At 36.0% G+C, this 26086-nt stretch overlaps 1 protein-coding gene across 1 annotated transcript in view; it reads left to right on the plus strand.

Moving 5' to 3' along the window:
* The window catches only part of cfap46 (cilia and flagella associated protein 46), a 196688-nt gene that overhangs the window by 18084 nt on the left and 152518 nt on the right, over nucleotides 1–26086 (plus strand). Inside the window, exons 6-11 of the mRNA XM_073027519.1 lie at nucleotides 3322–3480; nucleotides 3918–4017; nucleotides 12209–12307; nucleotides 13683–13873; nucleotides 16883–17111; nucleotides 17850–17967. Coding sequence (XP_072883620.1) covers nucleotides 3322–3480; nucleotides 3918–4017; nucleotides 12209–12307; nucleotides 13683–13873; nucleotides 16883–17111; nucleotides 17850–17967 — 896 coding nt within the window. The remainder of the gene's footprint in view (nucleotides 1–3321; nucleotides 3481–3917; nucleotides 4018–12208; nucleotides 12308–13682; nucleotides 13874–16882; nucleotides 17112–17849; nucleotides 17968–26086) is intronic.

Genomic DNA, 26086 nt, shown 5'->3' on the forward strand with positions numbered 1-26086 from the left:
TCGACCAGATGTACTTTGTTTGTATTATTATACAACCAAAGAAGCCATACTTCAAGAGACCAGAAAAAAAGCGAAAGATAATCTTTAAATCAACAGAAATTCGTATTGTTGAAGATTACCCCCCTGAGATCTTTGCCAAAAGAAGGAAATACCAAGAAGTCATGAGTGAAATGTATAAGTTAAATTTACACCCCTCTCTTCAGCACCCAGCACAGTTGATAATTTTTCCTGAAGGGTCTAAGTCACTGAGCATCTACTCTCCCCAGGAGTGATGGGAGTACATTAAAAATCTTAAAGTTAAGCCGATTAATGAATAGGTAGTTCTGATGTATGAGAAGTTTATAGATATCCTGAGTTAAGTCCATTCTATGCTTTTTAAGTCTTTGATATGGGACGTGGCTGAATAAACTTTTCTTTACTCAGTAATAATTAGTGTGTATATATGTGTGTGTGTGTATGTATGTTTGTGTATATATAAAAACTGTTTTGTAGAGAACTCTTACAGTATTATACTATAAAGGTCTATATATATATATATACAATTATTTTCTCTCTTTTTTTGAGAGAAAGAACTCTAATATTATTTGCTTGGATTTATTTTTCTTTGAATATGTGATTAATATACTTTAGACGAATTTAAGATGGCCATCGCCAATTATGTTTTTACTACTGTTAGACAGAACATTGTAACATTTGAAATCTGTTTGTTCCTTTTATTATGTCTATTTTGGGTGGGATTAATATTTTAAATTTAATATACGTAGCTGCAAAATGGAGGATAGGGTCAAGGGTTATTAGGTTAGCATGTGGCCAGTCAATTGGTTACTATCTTTCTTGCTTTGTTGGGGGGGGGGTGGGGCTATTAGAATAGGTTTTTTTCTCAATTGGACGGTTCTTTCGATGGATTTTTTTTTCGCAAATACGTCACTCCTTCCAGTAGCACCCATGCCTTTTGGATCAATCTGTGCTTATGTAATAGTTTTTTTTAATAAAATAAATTAAATTTTAAACATAGATGTTAATAAAATTAATATAATCTCTTGGAATCTGAACAATGTGGATCATCCTATTAAGTGTAAAAAGACTTTTAAGAAATTAAAACCACTTAACGCAGATATTATTTTTGCACAGGAAAAATACAGAAATAGGATGAAGACAGGTTTTTCAAATTTTGGAAAGGACCTTTATTTCACTCGTCGATGAATAAAGTTAGAGGCGTAGCCAGACCTTTGATACATCTTTTACTTTTGAGCAATTCTGGCGACCCTTTATTCAATATTTTCATATGCTATAATTTTTTGTTTTTATTTATCTACCGTAGATTCCGTACTACAGAGCGCACCTGATTAAAAGCCGCAGGCTCTAATTTTAGAAAGAAAATCAATTTTGTACTTGTACAAACCGCACCGGATTTTAAGCCGCAGGTGTCCCACGTTGTAATATGAGATATTTACCCAGAAAGATATTACACTTGAGGATTTTTTAACTTTTAATTAAATCCGTATGGTAACATAAACAAATACATATTGCAAATGCTTTTTTTCGAACCGTGCCTGTAACACGGCTACTTTTAAATATACATACGTATCGGTAACACACAAATTACGTTGCGTATACTTTTTTATTGAACAGTGCACGAACAACATTCCAATATCTCCTAACGACTGGTAAAAAAATATATACTGCAGCCTACCAGGAAAAGTTATTGATCGCCTTTAACTTAAAAGCAGTGTTCTCGCTCGGGTCTAATGCGCTCCCCCCCCCACCTTTCCGTTTATCGCAAACCGGTATTTTTCCACAAGACGCGGCGAAACCGGATGTGACGTCATAGCATCCCGGGATGTAGTACAGAAAACAAATATACTTAAAACACTTCTAACTTTAACTAGAAAATACTAACAAATGAATTACTAAGCGAAAATATTATAAACTAAATAACTGCCATAAAGGCAGCACAATGCTTTTCTTCGAGTGTTTTCCATGTTGATGAGGGTGAGTACAAATGACTGATTTACAATAATTTAATTGTGAAAGTGCGCTTGATTTATCGTACAATTTCATTGGACCTCTGTGAACTACTCATCAATTTTATTGGTCTACTGTTACGAGGCAAAATGTTTTTGGCGGCATGAAAAAAAAACATGCATTAGCCGCACCGTAGTAAAGGCCGCAGTGTTCAAAGCTGTTCAAAGCGTGGGAAAAAAGTAGCGGCTTATAATCCGGCATCTACGGTATTTATTATTATTTTTAATTTTTTATAAGGAAAAGTATTTCCTTATCCGTGAAGGTTCGGAGGTGACTGGAAGGATGTTTTTCTTTCTTCTTTTTCCTTCTAATTATATCCTCAAATAGACTGCCCAATCTTTCTTTTTTTTGTTTTAGGTTAGTTTAGCGGGGTTTTTTTTTCTTGTTATACAATAAAACTTACAATCTTTTTTTTGATTTGTCAAGAGAAGTTGTTTATATTATCTTGTTTATATTATATATACAACAGTGTAATACTGTACCGAATTGACTTTGACAATATATACTTTTTTTTAAAGGCAACACGAGTGAATCTGCAGATGCTGGAAATAAATAAAAACACAAAATGCTGGCAGAACTCAGCAGGACAGACAGCATCTAAAGATGCATGCTGAGTTCTGCCAGCATTTTGTGTTTTTTATATACTTTCTTTTGCTGTTTATATGTCTTTTGTATTATGTGTTTGTTTAAACTTCTTCTCTGATTTGTAATTTTTTCTTTACTGGAAAATAAACAAAAAAAGATTGAAAATGAAAAAAATGAGAAAAATACAATTAACCTGCAAGTCTAATTGTGCAGCTACAAATAAATGAAGACAGCTGTTGAGTTTTTGTATTGGAAATTATTCTTAGCTAGCTGTCAAAACGTCTGAGATCTATGTAAGCATTGAAATCAGCTTTGTATTTCCTTAAACAATTGATTGAAAACTACTAATATCTTCAGAATCTGAATTGGGAAGCAAGAATTAAAATGTTAATTTCAATGTCAAATCAACTGTGAAAAACCAAAATAAAGAGAAGTATTCTGTGAGAGCTGCAGCAGTTGGAGGTGGTTCAAAACTATTCTCCCAAAGGCAGGTAGGTTTGTACCATAAACAATGTTCATGGAAGCAATATCCAAACTTTACCAAAAAAAAATTTAAAAGAATGAGGAGGAACAGGTAAGGGTTTTTTTTTTAATTGTACCTGGCTTCTAAGCTTTGTATAATTAAAATTAAATATTTTAAATGTTATAGTTTTGCACAGCTTAAAAATATTTTGGTGACTAAAACATGACTTTGTAATTTTGACCATTTAGAAAATTCAAAGTAAAGGAACTTCCATTAAACCTCACAGTTCAGCTGAATCAGATATATCAACTCATAAAATCATGTGAAAGCACCTCAGCAACAAGTTTGGCTGGCCTGTCAGATACAGATCAAAAGTCAGCTACTACCCAGCTGACAAAAAATGCAAGGTAGGTTTGGTAACATTGAATTGAAATTCTGGATGTATTTTCATCATGCAAAAAAATACTAGATGTTTTCAGTGTATTGATGTGTAGCAATTGATGCAGAAAAATATCAGGCTGGTGAAATTATTTTGAATGGTAGAGTATAAATTGTAAATTATAAATTGTAGAGTAAATGTTTAATAATATGAAAAAGCATTATATTGGCACTAGTACTTTGTATATTCCCAAATATTTTCTGTTATATAGTGGAATGCTACTTTCAATTTAGCTCATAATATTTTATTCTCTGCATAGTTTAACAAAACTGTACTCCAAATACATATAGAATTCCAGGGGAAAGTCAGTTGTTTTTGTTGTGTTACATTTATTTTTGGACTTATCCATGTAAATACAGTACAGCCTTGTCTAACTTAATGCTTCTTTCAATCTGCTATCTCCAGGCTATCTTTGCTGTTGGAGTTGGCCCATTTTGCATTAGAAGTAAAACATTCTGAGATGGCATCGTACATTATTAATGAACTCAAAAGTCATGAACCAAAAGTAAGTAGCAATATGCACTAATTTATATTATTTAACATTGTTTACATATCCAATAAAAATAATTTTATCATGTAATAAGTTGTATAATCAAGGAAGGGATGCATTCATCATATTTCTATGCAATTATATTTGAAGTATCTGCATACAAATACTTATGGAGAAACTGCCCTTATTTATAATTTGAGTTCCAGTATCTCCTCATGTTACAACCACTGCCACATACAATAATGTTGTTAGCACAACACGTTACAGTGCCAGTGACCTGGTTTCAATTCCCACTGCTGTCTTTTAAGGAGTTTGTATGTTCTCCCTGTGACTGCATGGGTTTTTGCTCCAGGTTTTCCTGTTTTCTCTCACATTCCAAAGACGTATGTGTTGGTAGGTTGGTATGAAGGTTTATCTGTTTAGCCACTTGAAAACTTACAAACACAGACCTTAATGTATATTGCCATTATAGAAATGAAATATCTTTGTGAGTTCATGTATTTTCAGTAAATTTTTAATATTAATAAGTTTAACCTCTGAATTGTTATGATCATCTTATATTTATTGTACAGTTTATAATTTCTGTTTTGCACAGACCCAGAATAATGTTTGTGGGAAAGCTTTATAAATGCCAGTCTGATAAAGCTTACCCCAAAATTAGCAACAATTAAATACTCTGAGGTCTTGATGCTTTTCTTTTCAATGGGCGGGGAAAGTATCCAATTGCATTTGTTAACTCATAAAATATAAATAGGAGAGCAAAAAATGTAATTATTTATGATGTTGATTGTCAAGATGTAGGCAGAATATCCATATCTATTTTTATTGGTGAACAGCCCTTAAAGGCGTCTTATTTCAGGAGGCACCACAGTTTTGTAGCTGTATTTATGACCTCTACTGCTTAAGAAAAGTGAGATCAATAAATTAACTCCTGAAAATTTTAATAACTAAGCTATGTCATTTTTAGAAGTATCTTGTACATTAATTTCATTCCTTTTGCTACTATTTTTCAGTTAGTATGAAGAGAACAGGATAATGTTCTTCTCAAATTAATGTATTAGTATTTTGGATAGTATGCACTTATTTAATTGTCTATTTGATTTCACCTTCATCTATCACATTCTACCTGTACTCCTCCCCCCCCACACCTTCTTATTCATGGTCTTCCTCCCTCTTTTCCAGGCCTGATGAAGGGTCTCGGTCTGAAAAGTCAAATTTCCTTTCTTTCTATAGATGCTGCCTGAGTGCTGAGTTCCTCCAGCACTTCATGCAGAATCTCTTGTATTTATTTGCACTCCTCATGTTGCTTTCAAACAAAGTATGCTGTTGGAGTCACTGTACATGAGCATTAAATGTTATGTCTTTGAGACTCCTGAAAGTGAGCATAGCATTTAGAATCAGCATAAACAGGATTTTTAGTTTTCTGAAGGTTGAAGTGTATACAACACCATACTGGCAGTCAGGATAGCAGTGAAAAATGTATGCTAGGATCATAATTTTCTGATTAACCTGCACTTACTTGATCAGTACAAGATACACTCACAATTTATGTACACAGTCATTACAGTGATTTCAGCATCTAGACCATTAACTGGACTATTTGTCATCAGACTGAATACATTCATTTGGTCCAATTCCCCATGCAGTCCAGTCTCACCGTGGTTAAAGGCAGACTCTTCCTCTTAAAGGGGAAATAGGAAATGCTTGCATCTTGAAACCAGTGGTGAAAGTCATTCGAGAGGCCTCACGTTCTTCGCAGAAGAAATAGCATAGTCAAATACAGAATTTGCGGCATAGGTATTCTGTCATTTAGTGTACTTTCATGTGATACATAGTCAAATTTGTACTATAATTTGATTATATTTATCTTAGTGCATGGAACATGTTTGTCAACATTTCTAGTACAGATTCCAGAGGTCCAGGTCACAGCTGTGTCAAATCATATTCTGGCTTAATGATCCATCATCATGGAATTTACTCCTGGATCTTTTAGACCTATGTATATTCCATTATATCTTCCAACACCCACTCTTGCCCCAGCTGATCTTGAGTGACCTGATGCTTCCATCTAAAGCCATGATTTAGATTCATCCATGCACACCCCTAATTGTATCGTCAAACCTCTCCCACTTCCAGACTCTCTCCATGATATCCCCTAAACCTCACCAATGACACACAATGTGTTATGATCCAGAGCGTAACTAAGTTTCCACCTGTGGAGTTGGTGGAGAAAATGTCTTTATTTGCATAAAATTTAAAGGCAAATTCTATTGTGCATGACATCTTGGAGCTCTTCTGGTTCAGATAGTGCTTGTCTACAATGCTCCTTTAATTGAATGACATCTTCTGGATAAATCAGGAAACCATATATTTCACTTCTTTTATACTTTCTACGTTTGTTTTTCTCTTGAATGTGATTCTGGAACTGTTGGATCCTGTTTGGAGAATGTTTGTATGTTCCAGCGCTGCAGCCTCCAAGAGAATTCCGGAAGACAGAAGCAGCATGCGTGCTGCAGGACAGGGTGTAAGCAATGTTTGACTCCAATTCGCCCATTAAAGTTTCCATTGTGCGCCGATTAAAGTGATGAGGGAGATTGAAGCATTGAGGCAAGTGCAGAGGATGAGTGCCGGCTGCCTGCATTTTGATAGCTCTGGTACGCTACCAGAGAGGGAGAAGCTGCTGCTGTGTGCAGAGAGTGTTGCCCAGGTTTGCTACATTCTGTATGTGGACTTGGGGTTGTTACGTACCCCGTAACTGGGTGTCTTACCAGCAAAGATAGAAGTGTCCGTTGGAGTCTGGTGATACTATTTTCAACAATATTTATTAGCAAAAATATACAAAATAATATCAATGCGAATATACAGAGAATATCTGTTAGCAATACTAAACCTAAAAGTGCGGGTATAATAATAATCACTAATGAAACAAGCTCTATTGTTGTCTAGGGGATAATGAATTGTCAGATGGAAATATAAAGTTCAGTTCAGTTCATGCAGGCTGCGGTAGTTATTTGTCGATGTGTTGCAATTGTTGGAGAGAGAGAGAGAAAACGTGTGAACAGTAACAGCTATTATCTTGCCAACCTTTCTTTACGATTTTGATCCGTCGATGCGTTGTTGTTGTGGCCATTCATGTATGATCCCTCCATCCTTTAGCTAGACCGTTCTTCTATGGTGGACTCGTCACCCAGGCAAGGGTGGACACACAACACAGGCCCCCACCGGTCTCGCTACAAAACACTGTGAGTTAAAATTTACTGACCCTTCGTTCGGTCTCTGATCTCCCACCCTGTCTCATGGGGTTCTGATGCTCACTAGTGTTCTCCCGGTGCATCTGAGGGGTGTTACCCCAGACCTCACTTTTATCCCCACTCACGAGGTCTCAGGTGTCAATCAGGTTGGGATGATGTAACCCATCAAACCAGCCCACTCTGGTTGCCCCCTGAGGGGTTTCAATGAATAGAACAGTACCTAGTACATAATCCTTCTCCAAAAGACAATAGCAGTAATCAATGGTTCCGCTCTTCTTTTGTTAGTAGGAGCCGATCCACCCTGGGTAACTCTTAGCTGTGTGTCTCTCTCTCATTAACTTTCATGAGCTGTTATCAATAACAACTGCCCTGGCAGATTTCCTTTGTCTCTCTTACTTCCTTGATAACAGCATCGAAATAGTAGCGATTTGCGATTCTCCAAAAAGGGGGGGGGGCATGGGCGATTCTGCACCCTTCTGCCCATCAGAGTTGTTCATCCTTCGTATCAGGGTATAGACTTTTTTTTAAAGTCTTATAGTTTTTTGTATCTACAACAGTCTAGCCTCTGGATCTTACTGATGTAACTACCGTTTCTCGAGTGAGCCACATCTCTATGAAACACAGAATATGGCAATTCCTCATTTATTTTCCTTAGGTCTTTAAATCTTGTTCTCTGGTGACTGTACATTTGCTAACAAGATGCTTGCTAGAGAAACTTTCATTGCTTGACCTTTCAGTCTGGCTTGGAGTCCTGCCCTCCTTCCTTTCTTCCAAAGGTGATGTACCTTTGTCCGCTTAAAAGTGCCGTACCTGCATACTTGAGAATTAAGACTACTGAGTCCTTCAGAAGATTGTGAAATTGCTAGTTCATTGGGACGGTTTGAAAGTATGTTGCTTAAAGGGAAATTACGGGCTGCAGATCGCAGTGAGAGTAATTCAGAAGAGGTATATTCAGAAGTTGTGTAAATGGCGCACAAGTCATCACTGTGGTACACTAGCGTCATATTGGTGATCATTGCAACACTGAAAGAAGCCCTTCCTTTCATAATATCTGCAGGGATTTCTTAGAAAGTAATCTATTCAGTTCTATTTCCTTGCTTTTTCTTTTAGCTCAGTACAGAAAAAGTCCCTTATACCTTTCCAATTCGCTTTTGAAATCCCTAAGTTACTAAATATCATATAGACAAAAGATTTTCCTCCTAAGAACCCTGTGTTTTTGCCCGCCTCTTCCAGTTCCTCCTAGTCCTTGAATATTCATTATTTGAAAAATTTCTTGCTATTTTCTTCATCCAAACCTGCCATGATCTCTCAATCAAATTTACATATTCCCAGATTCTCTAGGCTAACTTCGTAACTGAAATCACTCCTCCCTGGAATCATCCTAGTAGATATTTTTTGCACCCTCTTTGGCACATTCACATCTTTTCTAAAGTATGCGCAACAGAACTGGACACATTAGTCCAGTCGTGGTCAAGTTTATGTTTTCATCTATGATTAATATAATCACCTTGCTTTAAACTTAGGATCGTTTAAAAGGTACCAGCCATAGCCTCAACATAATCTCTCACATACATGCCATATATTTATGCACATATACATCCAGATCTATCTGTGCCTGCATATCTTTTAGAACATTATCTTTTTGTCCATGTTACTTCTACTTAACCCTGACCCTTCCCATTGTTAAGCAATACTATCTCTGGAACCCTGATGCTCAGATCCTGATACAAGCCGCTCAGCTCGAGCTCCTATAGCTGAAAGTTGCTTGCAGCTTGTTGTGAAGAGACTGCTTTTGAAAGTTGATGGTGAGCGAATGAGATCAAATGGAGTTGCTGCTCAGTGTTGTCTCCCCTGTTCTTTTTTGCACAGCTCCATGCTGCCTGGAGGTTTGTCTAAGTCCAACAATAACATGATGAGTGAGATCTTGGGATCAGAATAATCTGTGGAACAGCCACTGCCAATTCCAAGTAATGGTGCACACTTTACTGAGACTCACACCTCTGTCCTGGTCCTGCCCAAATCCAGCCTTCAATGGCAGTCTCTTTTCTTTAGGCAATTGACTGCCGTGAGTGTGCAGGATTAGGGCAACAATTTATGCCATTTTCTCGGCATGGCAATGTGCAGCATCTGGGAGGGGATTGTACCTCCTGTACCTAATAAAGTAGCCAATACGTGTATGTTTCTTGGTCTTCTGCAGCTGTAGCTTATCCTCTTCAAGGTTTGATGTGTTCTGTGTTCAGAGGTGCTGTCTCTTCTGCACACCACTGTTGTAATGTGAGGTTATTTAAGTTACTGTCACCTTCCTGTTAACTTGACCCAATCTGGCCGTTCTTCTCTGACCTCTCACTAATAAGATATTTTTGCCCACAGAACTGCCATTCACTGGATTTTTTTTTCTGTTTTTCACACTATTCTCTGTAAACTCTAGAGACTGTTGTGTGTGAAAATCCCAGGATATCTCAGAACCTCAAACCACTCAGTCTGGCACCCACAATTGTTAAAAGTTCATAGTAAAATTTATTATCAGAGTGCATACATGTCACCACATAAAACCCTGAGATTCTTTTCCTTGCGGTCATACGTAGAAAATCTATAGAACAGTAACTGTAAACAGCATCAATGAACAACAACTGTGCAAATGCAAATGTAAGTAAATAGCAATAAATAATGAGTATGAAATACCAAGATAAAGAGTTCTTTAAATGAAACCATTTTTTGTGGGAACACCGGAAATAGAATGAGTGTATTTATTCCTTTTGGTTCACAAGCCTGATGGTTGAGGGGTAGTCACTATTCTTGAACCTGGTGATGTGAGTCCTGAGGCACTTGTACCTTCTACCTGATGGCTGCAACAAGAAAAGAGCATGGTCTGTGTGGTGAAGATCTTTGATGATGGATGCATGTTTTGCTACAACAATTTTTCACGTAGATGTGCGCAGTGGTTGGGAAGGCTTTACCTATGATGTACCCAAATCCACTACCTTTTGTAGGATTTTCCACTCAAAGGCATTGGTGTTTCCATACAGGTCACAATGTAGCAAGTCAGCACACTTTCCACCACACATTTATAGAAGTTTGCCAAGGTTTTTGATGACTTGCTGCATCCCCTCAGACTCCAGAGAGAGTAGAGGTAATGCTGTGCTTCCTTTGCAATTACAATTCCTGTGATGATGGAGATTGACCATTCCATGGTCAGAGTCACTTAGATCACATTCCTTCCCTATTTTGATGTTTTTAACTAGTCTAAACTACAAATGAACCTCTTGACCATGTTTGTGTGATTTTATGAACTGACTTGCTGCTGCATGATTGGCTGATTAGATATTTGCATTAACAGCAGGTGTACATGTGTACCTAATAAAGTGGCCAATTTTAGCACAACCTCCATTAGCATTCTTGTTCCTAGAAACATATAGAAAACATAATGTATGCTAAGTAAGAAACTAGTGGGGACAATATTACTTTAAATAATTGTTTTTGCAACATGAAAATATTCAAAAAAGTTTGTCAAACATTGTTTGACTAACAAATCTGTGCGGCTATTAAATGTTTCTAAATGCATATTTTTCTCTGTTCATTTTTTTCTGGAGTCTTTACTGATTTAAATAGATGTGGAGAATGCTTTAAGTGATGCACACCACCTAAATACAGTTACTATTAATTTACCCAGATCAGAATAAAAAAATACATTAATGAGTAAAATGTGATGCCATCACTAAATGTAATAACAAGTGGCATTTTTGAAGTCTTACAGCATCAACACGGGTGATGCCAACAGGCTCAATAAACTGGTTAGAAAGGCTGACTCTGTTATAGGAATCAATCTGGACACTCTGGAGGCTGTAGTAGAACAAAGGACCCTTTGGAAAATCCTGCCAATACTGTACAATGTTTCTCACTCTCTGCATGCCACCTTAGCTGAACAGAGGAACAGTTTTAGTAATAGACTAAGACAACTGCACTGCTCCAAAGAGCACTGTATGAGGTAATGCTTATTCTTAGCCATTAGCCTCTATAATGAGTCAACCTATGGCCGGGAAAGTGATGACCCCCTCCTGTTAGACTGTTTATGGTAACTTATTTTTTAATTCTTTCTACTTCTCTTCTAATATTTATATCTGTGCACTTGTAATGCTACTGTGACACTGTAATTTTCTTTGGGATCAATACAGTATCTATCCATCACAGATTAGTGGTATGTAAATAATGGAAGAGGATTTCAGCAGTTGCATCATGACTAAAGAGTAGTATATCAAAGAAGTTAATACCTTGTGAAAGTTATGCAAAAAGCGTGACAAATTAGCTACAGGTGGAGTTCCTTGGGGAAAAAGTGCACTATTGGTTTGAAGTTTATTCAAAACTTCATGTTCCAGATGAAACACTTTGACCTGAAACAATGATTGACTATTCTGATCTATGGGTGATGCCTGACCCACAGATTTCTTCCAGCAGTTTCTTTTATGCTCCATTTTTAGTATCTTCCTTGATTAAATAGTTTCTTTGTCACCAATGATGTGAGCAAGCCTATTATAGTTTCGTTCATTTAATGTCCAAACGTGGAAAATTCTTTTGCATAGATAATGAAAATTCTAAACTTGCTAAGTGAGCAACTTGTTTACACAAGGATTATAAGCAAAGGAAATATTTTGATGACATACTGGCATAATTTAAATCTTGTAAGTAAATGAAATAATGTGGCTTGTACTGAAAGAGCAACATGTGAGTGTATACTATTAGATATTTAAGAATAAACAATATTTTTGAAAGAGATGGTTAATTAGGCACTTCTGTGTATTACCTCATTCAACTGATAATACTTACAAGAGACTTTGTATTTTTTTTAAATGACTAACAAAATCATTTGCTATAAGTTTATGTCTTACTTATACTTTTGAGCAGATGTAATTTAGAGCCAACAGTGTAATAAGATGACTTTGAGCAACCTGTTTCTGCAGGATAAGGCAACAGCAATAGAAATTGAGTGTTTGGAATCGGAATCTGAAATACAAAAGCTGGGAACAAAGGCAGAGAAATGTACCAAGAGCTTTGTAGAGGTATTAATACTTACTTTTTCCAGCTTCATTTTGTGTTTATAATTTTCTGTATCCTTCATGTCAACTTGGATCATTATACTCCAGTTATTTAGAATGGTTTAATGGTAAATATGTAGCTAATGCAATAAGGATGTCTTTTACATTAGAGAAGAAAGACATTTTGGATTAGGATTTAAAGGACAGTATAATTCCAAAGAACATGATGGACGATATTGGAACATTTTCAGAATGTTAGTTATAGGATAGTATGTTCACTCACATTTCTGTCTGGTCTTTTTTCTTTATTTAGAGCAAATAACAGTAACAAATAAATGAAAGAGAAATCCATTCAGTCCCTTAAAGCTTTGCTGCTATTTAATAAGTTCTAAGTGTCATTTCCTGAACTTACCCCATAATCATTTGACTCCTTTATTTAAATACTCTTGTCTTGAATATATTTGGCAACTAAATCTTGTTAACCTTCTTGGATAGAGATTTACCAAAGCCTCACAGTCCTCTGGGCTAAAAATAACTTTATTATGTTTGTCCTTAATGACTGTCCCATTATTTTGAGACAATAACTATAGTTTCTTGACACCCCAGCCACCCAAGAGAAACACAATTTCCATAACTTCCCTGTCAAATTCCAGAAGAATTGTGTGCATTTCAATAAAACAAAATGTGATTGTAAAAAAAGCAAATGCAATGTCAGAAGTTGTTTTGCGAGGGCTAGGATATAAAAATAAGCATGTACTACTGAGGCTTTATAAGTCAATCCATATTTGGAGTATTGTGAGCAATTTTGGGCCTCATATCTGAAGAAGGATGTGCTGGCCTGGAGAGGGTCCAGGAGAGGTTCACAAGAATGGTCTCAGGAATGAAAGGGTTAAGTTAACGTATGATGAGTGTTTGATGTCTCTGGGTCTTGCTGGATGGAGTTCAGAAGGATGAGGTGTGGAAGTGTTCTCACTGAAACCCACAAGATACTGGACAGACTGGATGGAGTGGAAATTTACAAATTTACAAGTTAACAAATTTCACGACACGTGCCGGTGATAATAAACCTGATTCTGATTCTGAAATGGAGAGGATGTTTAAGGGTTAGGAAGGAAGGTGGGAAAATAGATTTCATATTTTTAAAAAATCAGCCATCTTTCAATGGTGAAGCAGACTCAATGGGTTGTACGGTCTTATTCTGCAAACTATCTTGCAGTCTTATAACTTGCATATTGATATTCAGCAAGGAACATAATGAAATTATATGTCATATTCGATTCACAATTACAGGCTTAAGTTTTCATTCTAATATTGTTGAAACACTTGGATTACAAAACAGCTTTGTATATTTTACATTGAATCTTGTTGTTGACCTGATTTTGCTAATTCCTTTTTATAGCAATCCTTGAGAGTAATTAAACGAATAGATCAAGTCCTGCAGAATGCTGTACGTGAGGGAAATGGAGATCTAATTCAGACTGTTTGTGTGACTCAATGGAATCTTTGCCTACCTTTGCTTGAACCTAATTTGCGAAAGCATGTGTACAAACCACTGATCAATGTGGCAACAGCTCTTAATAATCTTGATAGGTAACTAGAACTTAAAGCTGTTTCTCTTTTTTAAAAAATCTGTATCAAATACTCTTTGACCAAGTGAAGTAGTTACACCCTGCAATGCAGTAATGATAAGATGGATGAACAGGAGTGAATTGGGTCGGAAACCTTGCCACACATTTATTCACTTGTTTCATATGGAAACAGAAATATTTTAACAAGAGTGATCCTGGCAAAGGTGGAAAATGGAAAAAAAAGGAAGACAAAAGGTTTCAAATTCCCACAGTTTGTATAGCAATCCAGGGTAGAACATTCACACCCATGAAATCCTTGGAGAGGAAAGATCCTGAACATCATCAACCTTTAGATTTGCTTTATATGTGAAGTTAGCATCAGGCAAAAGGTGATGGTTCCAAATTTCTTGAAATGTTGAAATTATCAATACGTAGTTTAATTATTTAGGTTGCTAATTTTGCTGTTACAAACTTTGGATATTGTTGCAACAAATACCCAAATAATTCAGTGTTTCAGTTTTTATTTTATAATGCTCTAAGAGTCCTGGAGTCATGCCCCATCATTTGCAACATTTTTGTGAAACCGGATTCTTTCATATAATTCTTCTGATGACAGAGGTGAGCAACTGAATAGATTGAGAATATCGGTCAAATCAGTTCATCAATGTATTTGTTTTCTGCATTACTTTCCTCAAAATATGAACATCCCAAAAATATTTGCATGGCTTATTATTCAAACTAGTATTTTAGCTGTTACTAATTGTTGGAATGGAATGGCATTTCGAGTCATTGGGTAAACAGCAAATGTTAACGGAACTGTGAAGTTAACTGAAAACAATTTTGTTTCTATCTACCTAGGCCTTATTCAGTTTTATAATGGATTTTTATAAGTGATTTAAAAAATTAAAAATAAGCCATATTTTAAATACATTCTTTCTTTGTATCCATTCACCAAAGTTATGGAATTCTGAAGTAAAAGGAAAAGGGCCCAACCTTAGCTTACAGAAGAATGAAGGATACTGAAATCGAAACAAAACATGCAGAAAATTCTTAGCACATCAAGCAGCATCCATGGAATGAGAAATATTTAACATTTCATTAGAAACAGAAAAAAACAATGAGTTAATTTTCAGTAGCAGGGAGGGTGGGTGAGTTATGGTTAGAACAAAGAATATCTCTGATAAGGTGTGTTCAAATAAACGAATGAGAGAAACTACAAGCACCTTATACCTGTTGTTTTAAACATTATTCATAGCAAAGTGGTGCAATATGCCCAACAGGCTAAACTATATAAATTATTAGAGAAAACTGAGCTAAGTGATAATAGGAAGAAATGGCTAGGTCTCTTGTAGATAAAAAGAAAGAAGAATAACCTAACGTGGGAATATTTGATATTGAATAAGAAGGCTGCAATGTGCTCAGCCAGAAGGTGTTTTTACTTATGCTTGTATTGGGCCTCCATGTAGCAGTGGAGGAGATCACAAGCAGAAAGGTCAGAGTGGGAGTGGAATGCTAAATTAATCTGGCAGGTAAGCAAGAGCTCAGGACACTCATGTAAACTCTGTTAACTGATCACAAAATCAGTGATTGGGTTTCTCAAGTGTAGAGTAAACTACCAGCACCTGGTACACTCAGGCAACCCCCAAGTTATTGGTGGGGGGGGGGTGCTGCTTTGCTAGAAAATGGTTTATATCACAATTTTTCATAACACACAGCCAGATCATCTGTGGATACATCAAGATTTACTTACTTACTTCCACTTAAGTTCTGCAAGACCAAATTATATTTCATATCTCATTGTTTGATAGTGATTATGATACGCTTAAGGTGAATTTTCATAACCCAAATGGCTGTAATGTGAGGGTCACTTGTATACTAGATTGGAAGAAGTGTAAGTGAATTGGTGTCATGTGATGAGGAATGGTAAACTATGGAATCATGAAGGTTTGTGGAAGATCATGAAGACACTGGAAAAAAGAAGAGGTTATGCTGCTGAAGTATGAACATAATTAAAGATGTTTGGTTGAAAAAGCCTTATATAATGGGTTGTACATTTTTTGGAGGTTTTTATTGAATGATGAAGATAATGTCTACTGTGTCTCTAGATAGATGGAGCCCACACTGTGATATGGGCAGCAGCTCATCAGCCACTGGAAGGTGGTAGGTCAGGAAAAATCCTAGTGATGACTTCCTCTATGGTAAATAACAGGAAAATACTTCTGCAGTTACCACAGAGAGAGATGTTTTATTTCTTGAAGGTCATCATAATTGAAGCATCCCTGAAGTTTGTCGATATCTTCTTCCCTGATATGGATGTTGAGATTGTGGAGTAATAGCTGAATATATATTGCCTGGGTTTAGGATTTCAGCAGTGATACTGTAAGCTGCCAAGACTTGGCAAAACGACAATCAATGGATATAAAGTGGGAAATATTTTACTGATTAGAGGCATATCTTCCATGAAGGAAGGTGGCTGTGGTTGTTGGACAGTACCTAGAAACAGCAGTCTTCAATTGCTCCATCAAAGACCTTGATCATAGACAGTATAATTTAGACCATTTTGGTGACAGACAGAGAGTTGACATGCAACAGCTTGGTATTTTGATACAGATAGTGCCTGATCACTTCAAAGCTCCCAGAAAGTTCCAGATTGGATTAAGTTATGTACTTTTTATGTACAGCCCAGTGTCCTTTTCACATAATAATGTTAAATTGGCCCTGTATTGTAGATATCCAATTTATCTGCAACAATGCTCCAAGAAATAATTGTTAACAAATAAAACTTATAAATGATCTAAATATGCTTTATATTGTCTATAACAATAACATGTATTGATGTGTTTATATAAGCTAACAAAGAAATAATTTTAAATACTTTATGACTATCGCAGATTATAGATTAATTTTTACTCTCAAATTCCAAATGTGTGGCTACTCACAAGAATGTGTACTTTTCCGTCATTTCCCAATCTTCCTAATTCTAAACTTATTGCATTACAAAAGCATTTAATCTTTCTCAAATGTGTTTTAGTTTGTTGATTCAGCTCCGTTGTCAAGTTCACATAGAAATAGCTCAGACTGAGGAAGATGAAAATCGGATAGAAGTGGCCTTGGAACAACTTAAAAAGGCACTTCAAGTAAGTGATAGTGGGCCTTACAAGACTTACATCAAACAAGCAATGCACCGTTTGCAGCTGTACTCATCCGTTTACACGTCTCCAAAACTGCCAGAAGATCAAGCCATCCTGATCATTGAACAGGTAAATTGTAGAACATGAGCCGAACTCATCATACAACGTAATTTTCATTAGAGACAGAAAGACCAAAAAAAATCTTCCTTTCCACAAGTCTTAAAAAACAAGTCCCAGCCAGTCCACCTTCTCTTTGTAACTGAGTCCCTCAAGTTCAGATGACTGGTTCCCCAAAAGTGGAGTTACAAGTAGACAGGATAATGAAGAAAGCTTTTGGCACACTGACCTCCATCATACAGGGTGGGAAGTTCTGTTGCAGCTGTACAAGACACTGGTAATAATAGTACATATAAAAAATGAATTAAAAGTGTTTTGAGATATCAAATTGAATAAGATTTAATATATCAGAAATTTGCCACTCTAGCACCACCAAAGTTGCAACCTTGATGAATTAACTGTTTTTCTATAAGTAACACTTGCAATTTGTGATATATTACTTCAAGAAATTTGTTGCTTTACTACAACGAATGAACCATAGGTGTATTTTAACCATGTCAAAAATTACTAAACAGTTCCATAGGAAAGTAAAAAATAGGGAAGCTACTTATCATAATTGAGTTTACTTGGAAGATCTATAATTATTTTGGAGCATTAGAGAAATATATCTCATAAATGGGAAAAATACCTATTTTATATGCCAAATGGTGTTTTGATGAAAGTAGACTGTTTGTTCTATTGATATATTCGGTAATGCTATTGTTTCCTAGCAAGTTAACTGAAGAAGATCTTGTATTTCCTGTATTTTAGGTCAAAAAACACGATGACTTGAAATGTGGACAAAGCAATCGATCTTTAATGATTAAGGCTGGAGGAGCTCTTGCTCCTAATTTTCAAAAGGTTCTGGATAGTGAAAATAAAGCCAAAGGTGAGTCTGTTATATGGCATTCACTATATGTGTAATTATGGAACCTGTGTTCAATACAGATGTTTTGATATGGAAACAGTAACAGAATTCTGTTTCAGTTTTATCAGTGAGATCAGATAGCAGATTGACTGTCCATATATGCATGTCCATGTTCAACCAGAAATGTATTCCTTGTAACCTGGAGCAGGATTTAACTTTTCATAAACTACCAATTGAATTCCTATATTGATATTAATACAATAATCAGCTACAATAACATTGTAACAATGTTGGTGTTTGCACATATATCTAACTATGCACATAAAAATCTTCTGTTCTTTTTTTCGTCTGCAATTCCTTGGAATGATGCAGTAAAGGATAGAACCACACCACTCTTTACTGAGGCATTCTAAGGAATTGTAATACTGACACAGATTTTTTTTCATTGTGTATTGGTAAAGATGAAGATTAGCTGTATTTGTCACATGTAAAACAAAACAACTAGACATATTGTGAAATGTGTCATTTTGTGTCAACGACAAACACAGTTCAAGAATTGCACTGGGCACAGCCCACAAGTGTCACGACGTTTCTTGTGCCAACATAGCATGTCCACAGCTTATTAACCCTAACCTGTACATCTTTGGAATGTGGAAGAAAACCAGAGCAATGGGTAGAAACCCACATGGTCACTGGGAGAATACTCGAACTCCTTGCAGACAGCCACAGATATTGTACTCTGATCGGCACTGTAAAGCGATTACACTAACTGCTATACTACTGTGCTACTACAATCATTGTGCAAGTAAAGCAAATTCAGCTTTATCTGGAGGAGGCTCATTTTGTTTCACATCATTGGACCTGTATACTAATCACAGGCCTCCAGTCTGGAATTGAATCGGAATCTACTGGGAATAGCTGACCATTTGAGACAGGGATTACTCATGTTTTTGAAAATAACACTGAAACTCTTGGTGGATGAGGTGGAAAGTTGAAGAAACGACCTACCTACAAGGTAGATTGAAAATACTTTGACTGTGTAAGGTTAAGATGGTGACAACTGAAATCGTATTAACCACAAATACTGTATGAGTTGTTAAATATTTCCAGTACTTCTGTTTCTCCATTTCCAGCAACTGCAGTTGACTGCTATTCATTTAATTGTTTTGATATTTGCTGAAAGTTAATGTGTGGGGAAAAAAATGTCCAAAGAAAATTGTAAAACAGACTAGGATGTAACTACTTATAAATAGTAGTTGAGATAAGGCAGATTTTTAAAATCATATTTGCCAATAGGCAGCAGTAGATGCTACTATGAGCACAGAAGTATTCATAATCTTGGCAGATTCTTGTTAACTAAGTTAGAAGTACAGTATATATCTGAGTAACCAGTAGGTAAAATTACTAAAATTAAAACCTTATCTTTAAAATATGAGGGTTTTAAAATGGTTCTCTGAACAATGCAAAAAGTAAGAATTTCTGTCATGAGTCAGTGAGCACCCACAGAAAGTTGTTGAAATTTGCAACTGGTTCAAGCCAGTATAAGGATGTGAAAAATAATTTACTGTGCTGCTGAACTAGTTCATTCATCACTGTTGTAGATGGAATTCAGTTGAAGGATGTGTGGTGCCTTCAAGATGTACGTGCACAAAAATCATTCCTGATAGCATGGATCAACATGGTATAAATCATGTCTGCAGCAATAAGAAAACAATTTACTCATAAATGCCATATTTAAGATATTTGTACATGAACCATACATAATGTTAGGAATTATAAATAAACTGCCATCATTTCATTGGTTTATTCTCAATAGAAGTTGATAGAAGTGCAAGGGAGCTGGTATGGAAACTGAATTGACCGTCCTATGTTTTTGACATTACACTGTGGATCAAGACTCAGGGATCTGTACTGGGTCCAATGTTGTTTGTCATATACATTAATGATCTGGATGATGGGGTGGTAAATTGGATTAGTAAGTATGCAGATGATACTAAGATAGGTGGCTTTGTGGATAATGAAGTAGATTTTCAAAGCTTGCAGAGAGATTTAGGCCAGTTAGAAGAATGGGCTGAAAGATGGCAGATGGAATTTAATGCTGATAAGTGTGAAGTGCTACATTTTGGTAGGATTAATCAAAATAGGACATACATGGTAAATGGCAGGGCATTGAAGAATGCAGTAGAACAGAGTGATCTAGGAATAATGGTGCATAGTTCCCTGAAGGTGGAATCTCATGTGGATAGGGTGGTGAAGAAAGCTTTTGGTATGTTGGCCTTTATAAATCAGAGCATTGAGTATAGGAGTTGGGATGTAATGTTAAAGTTGTACAAGGCATTGGTGAGGCCAAATTTGGAGTATTGTGTACAGTTCTGAGTCACTGAATTATAGGAAAGATGTCAACAAAATAGAGAGAGTACAGAGGAGTTTTACTAGCATGTTACCTGGGTTTCAGCACCTAAGTTACAGAGAAAGCTTGAACAAGTTAGGTCTTTATTCTTTGGAGTGTAGAAGGTTGAGGGGGGACTTGATAGAGGTAATTAAAATTATGAGGGGGATAGATAGGACACCATAGATATGCACCATTATTCCTAGATCACTCTGTTCTACTGCATTCTTCAATGCCCTACCATTTACCATGTATGTCCTATTTTGACATGGATAGGCTTTTTCCATTGAGAGTAGGGGAGATTCAAACAAGAGGACGTGAGTTGAGAGTTAGGGGGCAAAAGTTTAGGGGTAACACAAGGGGGAACTCCTTTACTCAGAGAGTGGTAGCTGTGTGGAACGAGCTTCCAGTAGAAGTGGTAGAGGTAGGTTCGATATTGTCATTTAAAGTAAAATTGGATAGGTATATGGGCAGGAAAGGAATGGAGGGTTATGGGCTGAGTGCAGGTCGATGGGACTAGGTGTGAGTAAGCGTTCGGCACGGACTAGAAGGGCTGAGATGGCCTGTTTCCATGCTGTAATTGTTATATAGTTATAAGACAGTGTAAATGGATATTCCCTATACCTGGAAAATGCAAAAGACTTTATTTTAGTAATGCTCAGAAACTGAGAAGGTGTTTTAATTGCAATCAATTGTTTTTTCTTCAAGGATTCCCCAAATAAAGTTTGTCATTTGTAGAGTGTCAAATCAGGTCTGCTTCTGGATGGGTCCTGCTTTCTGATTCTTGTCCTGTTTGGTTCCTCAGTTTCATGCTACTGTAATTAATATCATTGCTGCATACCTTTTGTCCTTCATATGTGGTTGCATTACGTACTTGGAGCAATGCATGTAATGTATTTTTGCATGAATTTCACATTTTGTGACTTGGACATGAGGAAATTGATCAATTTTTAATCTGTATATAGATTGCACAGTACATAAGAAAATTTGCTATGTGAATTTAAGATATTGTTTCTATAAGTTTCTATATTGTTTCTAACAAGTTTCTATGTTTTTCGTCAGAAATTGGGTATTAGCTAAAGAAAAGAAATTAAAATATATCAAGTGATTAAGTAAGAAATTTGTGAGAAGTACATTGGGATAGGAGATCAAATTAAATTGTGACATTTTAGGATGTCAAATTAGTTGATTGCTTGCTCAATTTCAGTTTGTGATAGGACTTTGACAGTCATCATTAAAATCTGGCAAGACAGTCAGAATAGGGAAATAAAAGCATCAAGTCATAAATTCAGTAGGAAGCAATGGGAATGTGGTAAAAGAGGCAGAATAAAATTGATGAGTATGGCTATCACTACTCATTTGTTAAAACATCATGTGCCGTAAACAGATAGTGGGAATTATGGTTGAAATGAGAAATAGAAAATAATTTATGACTGTAGGGAAGTATTGCATATCATCTGTGAAGTGCTAGAATGCATAAATGGTGGGATTAGACAGCCTGTAACAAATTCATTGTGATTTCAATTGCAGGGTTTATAATTGCTGTTTTCATTAAAATATCCTGATGGGCATGTCAGATAGGTAATAAGTCTCTTAAATGTGTTGAATATAGTCAACTGCAGCAATATATCATGGAGTCAACAAGAACAATCTCAGAATAGATCTTGTAATGAACAACAATCTTAACAGTTTGATAGTCTATCTTAATAAAGCTAAAATCAAGACGTCGTTTTAAAGAAAGAAGTGTGGAACAGCTACTAAATTACCTTAAATGCATTACGGCAGAATCATCTAAAGTAAATTATGCACATCAAAATACATAAAACAACAGAAAATAATTGGGTAGGAACATAAAAAACCAGAAGATGCAGTAGGCCAGCATTATCTGTAGGAAGGACAGCGAAGTTCCTGTGTCAAAAGACTTAATGGTCTCAATCCTGAAAGTCAACCATCTCTTTGCTTCCACAATTTGTTTCCTTTGCTTCTAATTCCAGTCTCTGCAGTCTTGGTTTTCTCCTTCCTACCGTTTCAAGTTAGTGATCTTCTTATCAAAACCTTTGATCTGATGAACAATCATCAATCTGATATCTTAAATTTATTTCTCTCTCTACAGATACTGGCTGACCAGCCAAGTATTTCCAGCACTTTCAGGTTTTATTTTAGATCATTGAAAATCATTTAAAAGTGTTTTAACATGATATATATATATTGCAGAAGTACTTAGAAATATTAAAGGCACAAGAACTTTTTGACAATTAAATAAATAAAGCATAACATAAAATCAAATAAATATGTACAAGAATGCAAAAAAAAAACAGATTCTGTCAAATGGGGAATAATAAAAGTGCAGTGAAAAGAGCCCAACACATGGATAAAGCAAAGGCAAAATGACCAGCAAGGTATGAGCAATATCAAACAAAAAATTACATTCAGTTTAGGTCAAGCAACATTGTTGAAAGCAAAATTAGAATGTTGTAATTGGAAGGACAAGACTCAGGGTGTCTTACAATGCCTAATATTAGAGTCCTATCTTTGACTGCATCTAATTCCAATTTAGATGACAATCGCATTGACACATATATACAGTATATGTTTGCTAACAGATGTAATAAACTAACATATTTAATGTGTTTGGCAAAAGGCTGTCAGTTCAGCTAAATTAAGAACATTGAATTTCAAACAGGAATAGAACATTCAGACCATTATGCCTGTTACTCCATTCAATAGAGTCCATGACTCATCTTCTGGCTCAACATCGCTTTCTAGCATTAAGCTTATCTCTCTATTTGATTGATATATTTTAGGATTTTCAGCAAATGATTAAGACAGCCCTTGGGTAGACAACTCCAATGATTCATTATCCTTTGTGCCAAGAATAATTTTCCTCACTTCTGTCCTGAATCACCAATTTCTTATTTTGAGACTGCTCCAAATTCTGGATTCCCCATCAGAGACACCATCAACCATGATGCTGTCAAAACCCTTTAGCATTTTTGATGTTTTAATTAGATCTTCTACCAATCTTGTAAACTTAGAAAGTATAAACCCAGTCTCCTTATTGTATTTTCTGTCAAATTCTCCATCCCAGTAATCAAACTGGTGAGGCTTTACTGCACTCCTTTTATCTTCTTTAGGTAGAGAGACCAAATCTGTACAACATATTCCAGATGCAATTTACCAGGGCTACATATTATGGGAGTAGGATATTTTCCTTTGTACTACTAAAGTGGATAAGTCCCAGGACCTGATGGGATATACCTATTGTTGTTGAGAGAAGTAAGAGTTGAGATTTCTGGGGCTTTCCATCTTTGGGTCCACTCTAACCACAGGTGAGGTCCTGGAGGATTGGCAAATAGCTAATATTGCTCTGCTATTTATGAAAGGAAGTAGGGGTAATCCTGGAAAATATAGATGGGTGAGTCTCATACAGTATCAGTGGTAGGGAGGTTACTGGAGAGGATTTTCAGGGATATATCTATTAGCACTTTAAGAACCATGACCTAATATGAGACATTCAGCATGGCTTTGTGTGGCATCTTATAACTTGATTGAGTTTTTTTTTGTAATTTATTTTTTTATTGAAGTTCATCAAACAAACATTTCCATAAGATGTATTTCAGACATTGTACATATATATCATATAATCATATATATCACAAAATCTCCACAAAGTATTTATCTGGGGTATACACTTATAGAAAAGAGTGGGAAGAAAAAACAAGCAAAAGGAAAGAACTATGTACAAGTAGGGAGTGATCTTTTTTTTTTTTACAACAGATTCATTGATTTGTGAGAATAAAATCAGGCCTATGAGGCATTATGTAGTTAAACCATTTTTCCCAGTATGAATCAAATTGTTCCAGCTTATGATTAACAGATGCTGTTATCTTCATTTTGTAAATGTCCATTGTAATTTCCATCCATGTATTTAAAGTTGGGTTCTCCTGTGATAACCATTTCCTAGTAAGAGTCTTTTTACCAGCCACCAACAGTATATTCATTAAATATTTATCTCTTTTCAACCATTCTTGAGGTATATATCCAAAATATATGGTCTTACTCTCCAAGGGTATTTCACATTTAAAGATGTCTTGTAGGGCATTGTGTATCCCCCTCCAACAGTTTTTGATAACAGGGCAGTCCCAAAAAATATGATAATGATTTGCATTTTGATTTCCATAATTTTTCCAGCGAACAGGGAGGTTACTATCATAATGGGATTTCTGAGAGGGTGTAATAGAATATCTTATCAAGTTTTTCCATGAGGTTTTTTTTTTAAGGTGATTGATGAAGCAGAACTATGTAGTTTGTCAACATGGATTTCAGTAAGTCATTTAACATGATCCTCTTGGGAGACTTACCTAAAAGATTAAGGCACATGGGATCCACAGTGACTTAGTCATTTGGATTCAGAATTGGCTTGCCCAGAGAAGACAGAAGGTAGTAGTTGATGGGATTTACTCTGGCTGGAGGTCCATGACTACTGGTGTTCCAGAGGAATTTGTACTAGGACCTCTACTGTTTGTGATACATTTATAAATGATCTGGATGAAAATTTTAATGGGTGGGTTAGTAAGTTTGCAGCTGATACAAAGATTGATGGAGTCTTAGAAAACTTAACAGATTGCCAAAGGATATAGATCAATTGCATAAGACAGAGTTTAATCTGACCAAATGTGAGATGTTGCACTTTAGGGTTCAAGTGTGGTGGGACAGTATACAGTTAATGGCAAGGCTAATACTGTTGATGAGTAGAGGGATCTTGGGTTCCAAGTCCATAGCTCCCTGGAAGTGGCTGCACAGGTTGATAGGGTGGTGAAGGAGACACGTGGTATGCTTGCCTACATTAGTTGAGGCATTGAGTTCAAGAGACTGGAAGTTATATTGCAGCTTTATAAAACTCTAGCTAGGCCATATCTGGAGTATTGCATTCAGTTCTGGTCATACCATTATAGGAAGGTGGTTGAGGCTTTGGAAAGGGTGCAGAAGAGTTTTACCAGTATACTGCCTAGATTACAGAGCATTTTATGAGGAGAGGTTAGACAAACTTGGTTGTCTTCACTGGAACAGCAAAGACTAAGGAGGGACTTGATAGAAGCTTATAAGATTGTGAGAGGCATAGATAGATAGCTGATATCTTTTAACCGGAGTCAAAATGTCTAATACCAGAGGGGATAATTCAAAGGAGATGTGTGGACATTTCTTTTACACAAAATGTGATAGTTGCCTGGAATGTGCTACCATGGATGGGAGCAGAGGTAAATATGATAGAAGCATTTAAGAGACTCTTAGATATGTACAGAGAATGGAAGGTAATGCATTGGGTAGGTGGAGGGGCCTTTGAACTGTTTCTGATGATCAGAGATGTTAAAAAAAATGGTTTGAAAGGATATAATAATGAAAATAATTGAAAGCCATATAAATAATAAGGTATAAGCAGTGACTGTGCTACATATACCTGGCCTATGTAATGTGATAAAGTGGAGAACAGATAAATTGTAAGTAACTTCAAGCATGTTCCCTTCTTTGGTGTTAGCATAAGCTGGCATGGAAACCAAGAAATTTGAGCTGGGATTTGCTACAGGTCTGCTAGCTAAAAAATAGTACACAAAGGTCTAGTATGGGGCATTCTTGAATGTAGTTCACAGGATACTATGTTTTTTTTACTATAAGCCCATAGATATACAAAACGCTTAACTGCCACCAGCACAACTGGTTTTATCAATATGAAGTTTCAAATACAGTTTTTTT

The sequence above is a fragment of the Hemitrygon akajei genome, chromosome 23 (genome assembly GCF_048418815.1).
Source record: "Hemitrygon akajei chromosome 23, sHemAka1.3, whole genome shotgun sequence".
NCBI lineage: Eukaryota > Metazoa > Chordata > Chondrichthyes > Myliobatiformes > Dasyatidae > Hemitrygon > Hemitrygon akajei.